Genomic DNA, 12,669 nt, shown 5'->3' on the forward strand with positions numbered 1-12,669 from the left:
CACTTCATTCGGAGTTTCGGGTGGGTCACGCAATACCTCATTAAACAGTGGAACAGATATCAGCACCATCATAACCCTCCGACAGTCTTCGAATTTGCACGTTATTACAGCTGTTAAGATTTTCCAGGTCATCATGTGCCATAACAAGGGACTGCAGTAACGCTTGCTGGGAGGAAAGCTGAGTCTCAACAGGCAACAATTTAACAGAGTGAGAAGTAGCAGACTGATTTAAATTACATGCATGGGAGCCCATCTATACATTACCCCTCCTAGTTTCCTGATTTGTGGGAAAAAAGTTTGCATGCATTTTGGGCACTTGAATCCCACTAGACTGAATGCAGTTAAATGTTTTTGTTTTTTTCCATGAAAATAACCATATTTAAAATGTTACATTTTAAACATTTTTGCAAATCAGGAAAATACCTAACTTTAATATCTATACATATCTATCTAGCTATACACTTCAGTACCAAACCCCTGTATGTTTTTCTGGACAAATGAATATTGTGAAAGTAAAGAGGTATAATTACTTCAATGTCTGGTTTTTTTTTTGTTTTTTTGTTTTTTTTGTTTTTTTTTTGATTTACCAGGTTTGGAAAAAGTGCAGAATGAGGATTTTTACTGTAGCACAAATGGATGACAACAGTATCCAGATGAAGAAAGACCTTGCAATGTTCCTTTATCATCTTAGAATAGAAGCTGAGGTAGAAGTAGTTGAAATGGTAAGACAATGGAAAAAAATACTCATTTGCTAACCTTAAAGAGGACCTTTCATGAGTTGGGTCACATGCGGTTTTATATATCGTTGGAAAGCCAACAGTGCGCTGATTTCAGCGCACTGTCGGCTTTCATGATCTGTGCCCCCGGTGAAGAGCTATTAGTGCCGGTACCATAGCTCTTCACCGTCAGAAGGGCGTTCCTTACATTCAGCCAGGAACCCCCTTCTTCACAGCAGTGCCTATAGTGCTGTACTGTGAGACCGGGGAGGAACGCCCCACCCCCAAAAGTACTCGTCTATGGACGAGTACCATCAAGAGGGGATTGAGACTCCCACACCAGTTATGATCAACCATTTCTTCTTCTGTGGTCAGTATCTGGGTGGTAGAACAAGGAAGCTACATCAAATAGATCCAACACTTTGGCCAGGAAAACAACCATGCTACTATAAATGGCTCTCCCCTCTCCTTTCATGTCCATGTGGAGAAAAGTAGTTACTGTATATACTCGAGTATAAGCCTTGTTTTTCAGCACAATTTTTGGAGGGGGGGTCTATGACCAGCCGCAATAGTAGTAGAATCTCCCATAAAATAGTGAAAAAAAAAGAATACTACCCTACTGAATATAGGGTATCTGAAGTGCTCCTGTTCCATTGGGAAGGGGTTAATAGGAGCACTGCAGATACCCTATATTCAGTCAGGCTGAATTCCAAGTGGGGAAAGAAAACCCAGTACTCAAGCTCAAGGAAGGGGCAGACAGACAACCAAAACACCCCCTCCCCTTTCCCAGCACCCAGCAACTACTGCACCCAAAAACTCTGACCATTTTAATTTTTGAAATTTTCCAGTAGCTGCTGCATTTCCCTCCCTCGGCTTATACTCGAGTCAATAAGTTTTCCTAGGTTTTTTTGTGGCTTATATTCGGGTCGGCTTATACTCGAGTATATATGGTAATTCTATTCTGCCATATAATCAACTGGTATACAAAGGGAGAGGCTGCCCTCAGAAGTATGTGCCCATACTTTTGCACAGTCCTTAGCTCACTTACTGTTTAAGTGACGAGGACTCACTGGAGTATCCAGGACTTCTACTATTTCTATATTACTTTAACTTATGTGATATTCACTGTACATTGTACTCTGTTTGGTCATAATGTTGCAATGTTGGCCTTTTTATGCATTTTATGCAGCCTATATTGATTTTGAACTCTGGACCCCATAAGACTACAGGGCTTCTGCATATGGACTTGGTGGTGGCATTGGTTCTACAGCAATTTTTTTTTTATTGTTCTTAGTTTTTTCCTTCACTGTATTACACTTGAAACAATGTATATCCTGATTTTGTCAAATCCATTAGTAGCTATTGTCTGTCTGACGTCATACCAATATAAAGAGTTTTAAAAAAAAATAGTTCTTACACCTCCTGGGGCCAGCTCACTGAACTTTAGTTAAAAAAAAAATAAAAAAAAAAATTGAAATTACAATCAATAATCACTCGTACATTTAGAATTGTCTAGTTTTTTAAATTTTTGCCCAAATCCCTTTGCCTAGTGTCATAGTGTAGGGTATTGGGTAGGGGGACAGTCATCTCTTGGGATAGACAGGCCCACTGCAGCAGGCACACCAGAAATAGCAGTCCACATGCAAATTTTTTAGACCTAATGCACTTGACCAAATGTACAGACCAAGTGTCTCCCGACGGAACGTCTAAGGTTCGTTCTGTTCTAATAACTATAAAGCAGGTCCTATCGAGTTCCATGTAATGAGAACAGATCAAAAGCCCCATAGAGGTGAGTGCATTATGGAAGGCACTTGGAGTGACATCCAAGTGTCAACAGAGGACATTCTGCTGAAAAATCTCAAACCCCACCCCATTGTCTTTTTGCATGGCACACTCTGTTTTATGGTCCTTAGGTGTAACTGGCTGCAAACAGATTTATTTGCAGGCTCATATAAATAAAAATAAAACAAACAAAACCTGCCTTTCTAGTGCTAATAATACAAAAGAAAATACTGCCTATCCAGGTGTACACCTAAAGTCTGAAACCAGAAACTAAGCAAATTGTACAACTTGATTCACAGTTGGTCAGTGCTCTCAAATGCTTATGGCACGTGTTCCCCAGGATAAGAGCACAGTAGATCACGATCTACTTTTCTGTTCGCATGTTCCGTGCGGACACCGCGCGGAGAGCACATGGACCCCATTATAGACTATGAGGTCTGTGTGCTTTCACTGCACACCGCTTTCCAGTGTGTTCGGTAGTCTGTTTGGGGGTCACCATGTGGCAGCATACCATCCACCCTTTTTTCGTTTATTTTGTTTGTTCATTTTACTTCCAGGATAGGTCTCTTCAAGTTAGCATATTTTATGCAGACCACTCTTGGAAATGTAAATGAACCTTTTATTTTGTTGATTTAACATCATTATATTTAACTGCTATGTGCTTGTTCAAGCCATTGTGTCCCAGATGTTTTCTACATGTATTTGAAAATGTAATAAAAACAAAATAATAAAATTGCTGCATAATTATTCAAACCTTTATATTTGTTTTTTCAGCACGATAGTGATATTTCTGCTTATACATATGAAAGAACTTTGATGATGGAACAACGGTCTCAAATGCTAAAACAAATGCGCTTGACCAAGACAGAGAGAGATCGAGAGGTAAGTTTGATGGCTGCAAGGTTTGTTTTGCAAGGTTTTGGATTTTTGAAGGGGTTAAAAAATATTATATAAATTCGGTGTCATTGGAAACGGCTGACCCATACAGGTGACTTGTCATTTTGACTTCACAGTGAATGTCGAAAGTAAGTCATATAAACACATGTTTTACAATTCCACCCCATTCTAATTTTTTTTTTTTCCAGCCTCGTACATCATACGGAATATTAAATGGTATCACTACAGAATACAATTTGTCTCGCAAAAGTTAAAGGGATTCTACCACTAAAACACATTTTTTTCTAGTTAACACGTCGGAATAGCTTTTAAAAAGGCTATTCGTCTCCTACCTTTGGAAGTGCTCTCCGCCGCGCCGTTCGTTCAAAATACCGGTTTGTACCGGTATGCTAATTAGTTCTCTCGCAGCAATGGGGGCGTCCCCATCGCAGGAGCAGCGATGGGGGCGTCACCATTGCAGCTCGAAAACCGACCGCAGCGCCGCCTCTATGTTCTTTGGTATCCTCCCCTTCCTTCTTCAGCGTCCTGTCGGACGCCTGCGCAGTACGCTCTGTTAGGCGAAGATTGCCGAACGTACTGCGCATGCGCGAAATTGCGGTCCCAGCCATAGTGCGGGCACCGCAATTTCGAAAATGCGCAGTACGTTCGGCAAGAAGGAAGGGGAGGATACCAAAGACCATAGAGGCGGCGCTGCGGTCGGTTTTCGAGCTGCAATGGGGACGCCCCCATCGCTGCGAGAGAACTAATTAGCATACAGGTACAAACCGGTATTTTGAACGAACGGCGCGGCGGAGAGCACTTCCAAAGGTAGGAGACGAATAGCCTTTTTAAAGGCTATTCCGACGTGTTAACTAGAAAAAAATGTGTTTTAGTGGTAGAATCCCTTTAAGCCCTCATACTCTTCTGTGAACAGAAGTATAAAAAAGTTATGGATTTTGGAAAGCAGGGATTCAAAAATGAAAATGGAAAATGCCTGAGGTGGGAAGGTTGTAAATGTACGAACCATACTATATTAGGGCATGCACATGGCGTCTTCTCAGATGCTCTATGACAATCACGGACAGGAGTTCTAGCTTTCATATACAGCTGATACCTTGCATCTTTTGGTGCTTCCAAGAGAAATGGGCTGTGGTGTTACAATGGAAGCTTCAATGGTCTGATCAATGAACTATTGATCTGCCTCCTTCCCTGTTGTCAGGCTGTATATATAGTCTCAGATCTTAGAGCTAGTACTGGAGTGTATAATTCTGAACCAATGATCAGATGACTGCTTGCTCAGATTCCACAGTATGACTAATAAAAAAAAGTCCAGAAATGCAAAATAAAAACAACCAAAAAATGAAATAAAAGATACTTTGCCAAATGCTTTATTACTGTATATACTCGAGTATAAGCTGACCCGAATATAAGCCAAGGCCCATAATTTTACCACAAAAAAAAATAGGAAAACTTATTAACTCGAGTATAAGCCGAGGGGGGAAAATCCACCATTGCAGATGATAAGTCTGGTTATTACAGCTTAGTAACTCCATGAGCCTCATAGTAATAGCAGTTAACCCCATCATGTCCCTTATATTAACCCCCTGTGTGACTCATATGAGTTACTGATATGTGGACATATGGAGTAGAGATGAGTGAATAGTATTCGAAACTGCAGTTTTGTATACCTCGCTCCATAGAAATGAATGGGAGCGGCCGGCATCGGCGCTTAACCCGTTGCTGTTCACCCGCTCCCATTCATTGCTATGGGAGTGTGGTATTCAAAACTATGTTTTGAATACTATTCAAATCAACTCTATTATGGAGGTAATAATTATATATCTTCATAATTAAGGTTCTTTATTAGTACCCCCATGTATCTCACATATTATTAACCCTTATGGGGCACACGGGTTAAAATGAGGGACAGGATGAGGTTAACTGCTATTAATGTGAGGCACATGGAGTTACTGAAACTACATTAATAACCAGAAATGCCTGACATTACTAGGAATAGCAACCCCAGCAGGTACCTGTGTGTTTTACTTTAACTTTACTGTAGCTTCCTCTCCTCAATATGACAGACATCTTCTATAAGACACAATGAATCCTGCACATAATGGCCACTGACTTATCTTTTTTTTCATATGTAGATTGTGAGCCCCATATAGGGATCACAATGCACATTTTTTTCCTATCAGTATGTCTTTTTGTTGAATGGGAGAAAATCCACGCAAACACGGGGAGAACATACAAACTCCTTGCAGATGTTTCGCCGCGGAGAGCATAAAACGCTCACCGGCGCACACGGCCAGAGACATTTCAAGCCCATTCAAATGAATGGGATTGAAACATGCCGGCAGGTTTCCATCTCCTGCCCCTGTTTTCCTCTGGCCAATATGGCTGCAGCTTCCTGTCTCATCACTTCCTCCTTCTCTCTCCACACTCTGTCTGCAAGCACAGGCTGGATGATGATATAGGGGCGTGGCATTCCAGCATCATGTCACAACTACAATGGCTGCTGTTGTAAAGGACCGGTATCACAGAAACACAAATGAAGCTTCAGACATTGGGCTCTCTCTTACATATATACAGTATGTAAAAATATATGTATATGCCTTTCAAAAGGCATATATATATATTCCTGTGGCACACAAGCATCTGCCAACTCCTGGACAGTCTGTTAAGTCCAGATCTGGAAGGAGATCCCTCAGGAGCATGCCCAGGTGTTGTAAGGAGGTCATACAGACATGTGGAGGCCGCACACACTACTGAGCCTCATTTTGACATGTTTTAAGGACATTGCATCAAAGTTGGATTAGCCTGTAGTGTGTTTTTCCACTTTAATTTTGGGGGTGACTCCAAATCCAGTCCTCCATTGGTTAATAAATTCAATTTCCATTGATGATTTTTGTGTGATTTTGTTGTCATCACATTCAAATTTTTACAGAATTTGTACAAATTTGTATTCAATGAGAATATTTCAATCATTCAGATCTAGCATGTGTTGTTTGAGTGTTGTCTTTATTTTTTTGAGAAGTGTATTTGTATATCTGTATAAAGAAAGGGAGTGAGGGGGATGGATGGATAGAACATTGGTTGAGAGATGGATAGAGAGAAAGCAGGATTAACAGTGGGTTTAGGAAATGAACAGATGGGGGATAGATTGAAATAAAGGGGAAGAGAGATGTAGAAAAAAAAAGTTGCAAAGATAATATAGGGAAATAGAGTTTTTTGTTGCCCTCACATGCCTTTATTCTGTTGGTGCTATTTTTTTTTCTTTCAAATTATCTTAGGCACAGATAATAAAGGATAGGCATTCCATCATTCGCTTGGATAGTTTGTATTCTGAAGATGAAGAGGAGATTGAGACAGAGCCAGAGATAATGCATATGACTTGGACAAAGGAGAAACACAGTGCTGAAAAGCAAGGAAAAAATAGTTCATCACCACCCTTCAGAGAGCTTATTAACATAAAACCGTATGTTGCAATAAGAGTTGATATTGTGTTTATTTAAAGGGGATTTTCTGGATCAGTCTACCATACCACTGCATTTTGTCAAGATTTTTATTGAGTCACGTGCATAGCCCCTAGAGAATACAAAATGTTCATATTCTTACTTGGCTCTAGTAATGTGAGCTAAGGATGCATTGGGAAAAATACAATTGCTAAGAACTTCCATTTCTTTTTTTCCTGGACTTTCTCATTCTGAGCTTTGGAGTTTCTGGAGATAAGGAGTTCATTGTAAAAAATCAATTAATAAACTGCATAGCTTCTGAAGTAACCTCAGTCTTGCACTAGATTCACACCTGCATTCTGAAAATAGAAACCCAATTTACTTAAAAAGTGGATACCTGTGAAAACCTACAGACCACAATAGACTATAATGGGGTCCGCCAGGTTTCCATCCAAAAAATGCTAAGAGAGTAGGCCTGCTCCTCGCATTTTTCAAGCAGATTCAGGAACGAAAACTCTGAACGGAATCAAGGCGCAGGTGTGAACCTAGCCTTAGGCTACATACACACAACAGTGATTAATGACTGTGTGACAACCTGTTTTTTTTTGTTTGTTTGGGGTTTTTTTAACTCAAATTACACGGCAGCATTAAATTGAATGTTTTTAAATGGGGGTTATTCAAATAACCGCTATTGTGATGGTCCACTGCATCTGCAAGTTGTATAATAGCCACAAATAATGTTATTTCTCATACACTATAGCTTAACTAGTAAAGTTTGTTACAAAGTTAGTGACCATTTTAAATGTATTAATATAAAGGTTAATATAAGGTTAGTCACCATTTTTAAATATAGTTTAAATATATTTGATCTCCATTCCTCATTTATATTTACCTTTGTGAATATTTTTTAAACATTTCCTTTTTCTCATTACTTTCTATTTTGTGTTTTTTTTTTTCTACTTTCTGTTCTTTATGCTTTCAGAGAGTGGAAAATACTGTAAGTGTTTTGATTGTTATGTTTTAGGATTGTTTGTCTTCTCTTTCTCTCCTTTCCCTTCATGTTATCTAAAAAGAAACTAATATTTTTTTTATATATTTTATTCTTTAGCAACCAGTCCAATGTTCGGAGGATGCATACTGCAGTGAAACTGAATGAAGTTATAGTAACAAAATCACACGATGCTAAATTAGTACTACTCAACATGCCAGGTCCACCTAAAAATACAGATGGTGATGAAAACTGTATCTTTTTTTCTCACTGGGTTATTTAGCAGAACCAAATGTTCATCAGCTTTCTTCTTCTTTCATTTCAGTGTAATGCAATGTACTGTACATGTAGAATGATTGACATTTCATCCTGTCTTTGCTTTTATTGTGTTAAACAGAACACGGGGCAGTGTTCACCAAACACTCCCCTAAACAAATTTTTTTTAAAGAAAAGGTAAAATGACAGTTACACTATAAGATTTCTATCTATCTATCTATCTATCTATCTATCTATCTATCTATCTATCTATTTTAAGATGTTTTGAATTCTTATACTTAAAGTGACCTTAACTAACTTCATCTAAGACATGGAATTCCTTGAGGTATTAACTGAAGGACTGGAACGAGTGTTGCTAGTTCGAGGAGGAGGAAGAGAAGTTATCACCATCTATTCCTGATTCTGAACCAGTTTGACACATTTGTGCCTTTTCATCAAAAGTATTAGAAGAGAAATGAAATTCATGAACATTAAACATCTAGACATATGTTTTTATACAATCTGAACTTATTTTCCATCCACAGCTGTATATGAATGTTTACTTGAATATATGGCAGACTGTCTTGAATTTAATTGGTGTAAGACATTCTTTTCCATAGAAAATACACACACTGCAATGCATTAGTGTAGATCAGGGGTGGGCAACCTTCGGCACTCCAGCTGTTTTAAAACTACAATTCCCAGCATGCATATTTGCTCTGCTGTTCTTGAAATTCCCATGGAAGTGAATGGAGCATGTTGGGAGTCGTAGTTTCACAGCAGCTGGAGTGCCAAAGGTTGCTGACCCCTGGTGTAGATTGTTAGTACTTTAGTAGCTGTTATGGTGTTCACTAAAGAAATATAGGCTGTATTTAAAGTGTACCACAGTGTTGTAAAAAAAAATATTGACTGGCACTTACCAACTAATTCATGGTTTATCATGTATTATTTTTGTATCACATATGAAATCAGTTGATTAATCTGACTGCATAGTCAGAATATCAGATACATTCTTTAAAACTTGTGTGCCCACTTGAATCCCCTGAACCTTGTATTGGATACTTCATTTACTTTTTTCTGTATAGCACCTATTTAAATTTAGCAAATACTCACCATGTAATAATGTTTTTATTTTCATAGTTTTGCAGGTATACTAAAGGGGATATCCACTTTCCAATATAGATGGCCTAATATGGATAGGCCACCAATAGTTGATCTGTAAAGGTTCAACAGCCAAGACCCCTGCAGATCAGCTGTTCAGAGATAGGGCAGCTTCCGGTAATGTTTACATCCTGGGATCCGCGCTGTCCACTTACCATACAAAGTTTAGACTTCAATGGGACAGCACTGCAAACCATATGGCGAGTAAGCAGCAGAGCTTCTAGCAAATAAACATCTGATCTGCGGGGTTCTCAACTATTGGACCCTCACAGATCTAATATTAATAGCCTGTCCTAAGGATAGGCCATCAATATTAGAAAGTGGATAACCCCTTTAAGATTGTATTACATCAGTCTATAGTGGTGGTGGCTACTAGTGTAACTACTACGTTACACAAAATGCAACCTAGCATAGCCAACACTGTATGTAAAGTGAATCAACGGTAAACCGGTTCTTGATATTAATTGAGAACTCTGAACAAATCAGCATATGTCTGAAAGTTAATATGGGTATAAATAGTTTTAGACTGGCTGTTTTCCAAGTTCTGTACAAATTAAAACAAAAACCCATGTAAGACTAAAATGGTATTTAGAAATAAAAATGAGCTTTCCACACACACCAGACTATAGCTACTCATTTATACAGTTGTAGCTAGTTGATTATATAGCAAGTCAAAGACAGATGTTAACTATAAAGTAGTTTCTCTTATTATTTTACTCATCTATGCTTAATAATTCAGATTTAAATATAATACATCAACCAGCTCTAGTAAATAGCACCTCTTACTGTATGCAAAATGCCATACATCATTTGATTGACGTGCCCCGACTCAATTTTGTATTTTTATTTTTTTTTATATTCAAATCAATCCACCCATTCAAGAGATATTATCCCTGGAATCTTGTATGTAAACTACCTCTGGTTCTCCTGGTAGGTCGTTCTGAAAAAAACAAAAGGGTACTGCCTACTTAGCAGTTTACATGTCACATTCCAGGGGCCACATATATTGAATGTGTGGATGGGTTATAAAAAAAAAAAAAAAATATATATATATATATATATATATATATATATATATATATATATCGGTACATGCCAAATACTTTAGGGACACAGGGGCAATTAAATGTGATATGGCATTACTTGGTACTTGTTGACAGGTCCTCTTTAAACTACAACTGCAGCGATTTAGTTGGTTCATGATTGTATGACAGAATTTTCACTCATTGCAGTTGTTTAAACAGTTTAGCCTTCTGTTAACTTTTCTATACTACCTTGGATAATATAGTTCCAGAACAAAAGACCAATTTTCATTGCCCATTTTTGTATGGTCCTCCACTAACAGTGGTCCAGCATATTGGCAACAGTTCTTCTAGTAACAGTGGGCATCACTTAAGACCCATGTCCATTTGCTGCACTGTGGTAATGCCACCAGGCACGTGGCCACATTTTAAATTGTTAGTATAAAATTTAATGCAGAAATGTTTAATTTTCTTAAATCTACGTTCACACCTGCGTTCAGGTTTCCGTTTTAAGGCTAAGGCCCCACATTGTGGAAACGCAGCATTTTTGTTGCAGATTTTGTTGCTGTTTTTTGAGCCAAAGCCAGGACTAGATTGAGCAGAAGTTAGAAGTATAAGCTTTCTATATATTTCTGATTCCATTTGTAGCCATTCTTGGCTTTGGCTCAAAAAACAGCAACAATATCTGCAACAAAAAAAGCTGTGTTTCAGCAATGTGGGGCCTCAGCCTAAAGGTTGCAGACTGCTTGCAGGATTCTACACGTTGTTCAAGAGGATTCAGGGACAGAAACCTCGAATGGAATCCAGATGCAGGTGTGAACCTAGCCTAAGCCATATTTATTGGGTCTAAAACTTTTTGAAATGTTTATCAAGTTGTTTGTAGAATTCATTTCTGATCATTACCTTTTCCACCATTATTAGAAATATGCTTTGCAGTATTTCAGATTAAGATTCAAATAAAACAAGTGACTTACTTACAGTTTTAAAATGAACAGTTTGTTCATTCTTAACAAAGCTGTTTTTCAAAGTAATTTAGGTTTATTGATATATGTTGGTTTGATAATCACAGTATTTCTTTTTTATGATGATATACACGTGTAGTATAGGATATAGTAATAAAATCATTATACTCTTTCTCTGCTAAAGAAACAAAAACTGCTGTATTGGAGGCAGAGGAACAAGATTCCAGCCTCCCTCTGCATTCTGCAAACATAAGACTGGGGACAACAGGGACTGGTATATTTTAGTAAATTAGTAAATTTATCCAGTGCAGGGAATGCACTGAGAAGCTTTTTATTTCCCTGCTTAAGCCCTTTCAGGGATCTATATAAATGCCTCACTGTTAAATTATCACAGTTTGCTATGACATTTCTAATAATATATCATTTTTCTTGCCTTTGTCAGTGCAATTACTAAAGACGTTTTTCTAATGTGTGCAATTTGCCTTAAATTTGTACGATGGTTTAATTTGTTTTTGTTCTGTTATTAGACATGAGATGTGTATTTTGCTTTGTATTAATATAATAAAAAAGATGCATTTTTACTACTGTTCTTTGTTGAATTTTTTTTTTTAATCCACTTTAAGTAAAAAAAAGTGTATATATGTTTTAAGGAGCCTAAACTATCTAGTAACTTTCACTGGATTGGATAACGCTAGACCAGTTTTCTGTGGTTATGCGCCATGTAAAGTCGTGTTCTGTTCGCATCATATTCAGGGAATATTTTCAGTGTGCATGTTTGTAGAATGCTGCTAAGTATAATCTCCAGATGAATAGATATTCAATTGTTATAACTGGCTAAACACGTTAACCTGAGACATCAATGTATCAGCTTTATAACTACAGTAGTGCCCATTAAATCCTTCTGCTTTGTATGAGTTAGTATGAGGTGTGAGGGCTTTATACAATATTATATTCCATGTATACAGCTAGCCTTGCTCTGTGAATGCAGTACTGAAATAATACAGGGGGATGGGGAAACTAAAGAGTAGGGCACCAGGAATTGTGGAAGTTGACCGTCAATCACTGTCCTGGAAGAGTTATAGTTAGAGATGAGCGAACACCGTTCGATCGAATAGGTATTCAATCAAATATCAGGCCGTTCGATGTATTCGTTCCCAATCGAATACAATGCGGCATACGCAGTAACAATTTGTATCCCCTCCCACCTTCCCTGGCGCGTTTTTTGCACCAATAACTGTGCAGGGGAGGTGGGACAGGAACTACGACAACGGAGGCAGTGAAAAAAATTGAAAAAACCCATTGGCTGCCGAAAACATGTGACCTCCCATTCATAAGAACGTCCGTTGCCATATTCCTGTCATTTTTCGGTGAGAGATAGGGAGAGAAAGATATCTGCTGAGGGCTAGATAGGCATTAGCTTGAGATAGGCAGGGAAAAGCCGAAGAACAA

At 38.2% G+C, this 12,669-nt stretch overlaps 1 protein-coding gene across 2 annotated transcripts in view; it reads left to right on the forward strand.

The window, feature by feature from the left end:
* Positions 1-10,277, forward strand: part of SLC12A4 (solute carrier family 12 member 4) — a 154,068-nt gene extending 143,791 nt beyond the window's left edge. For both annotated transcript variants that reach the window (XM_075281777.1, XM_075281778.1), the window contains 5 exons: positions 591-722; positions 3,273-3,380; positions 6,671-6,855; positions 7,941-8,074; positions 8,405-10,277. In XM_075281777.1, the coding sequence (XP_075137878.1) occupies positions 591-722; positions 3,273-3,380; positions 6,671-6,855; positions 7,941-8,074; positions 8,405-8,496 (651 nt within the window). In that variant the 3' untranslated portion in view covers positions 8,497-10,277. The remainder of the gene's footprint in view (positions 1-590; positions 723-3,272; positions 3,381-6,670; positions 6,856-7,940; positions 8,075-8,404) is intronic.
* Positions 10,278-12,669: the final 2,392 nt, after the last annotated feature.

The sequence above is a fragment of the Leptodactylus fuscus genome, chromosome 7 (genome assembly GCF_031893055.1).
Source record: "Leptodactylus fuscus isolate aLepFus1 chromosome 7, aLepFus1.hap2, whole genome shotgun sequence".
Classification (NCBI taxonomy): domain Eukaryota; kingdom Metazoa; phylum Chordata; class Amphibia; order Anura; family Leptodactylidae; genus Leptodactylus; species Leptodactylus fuscus.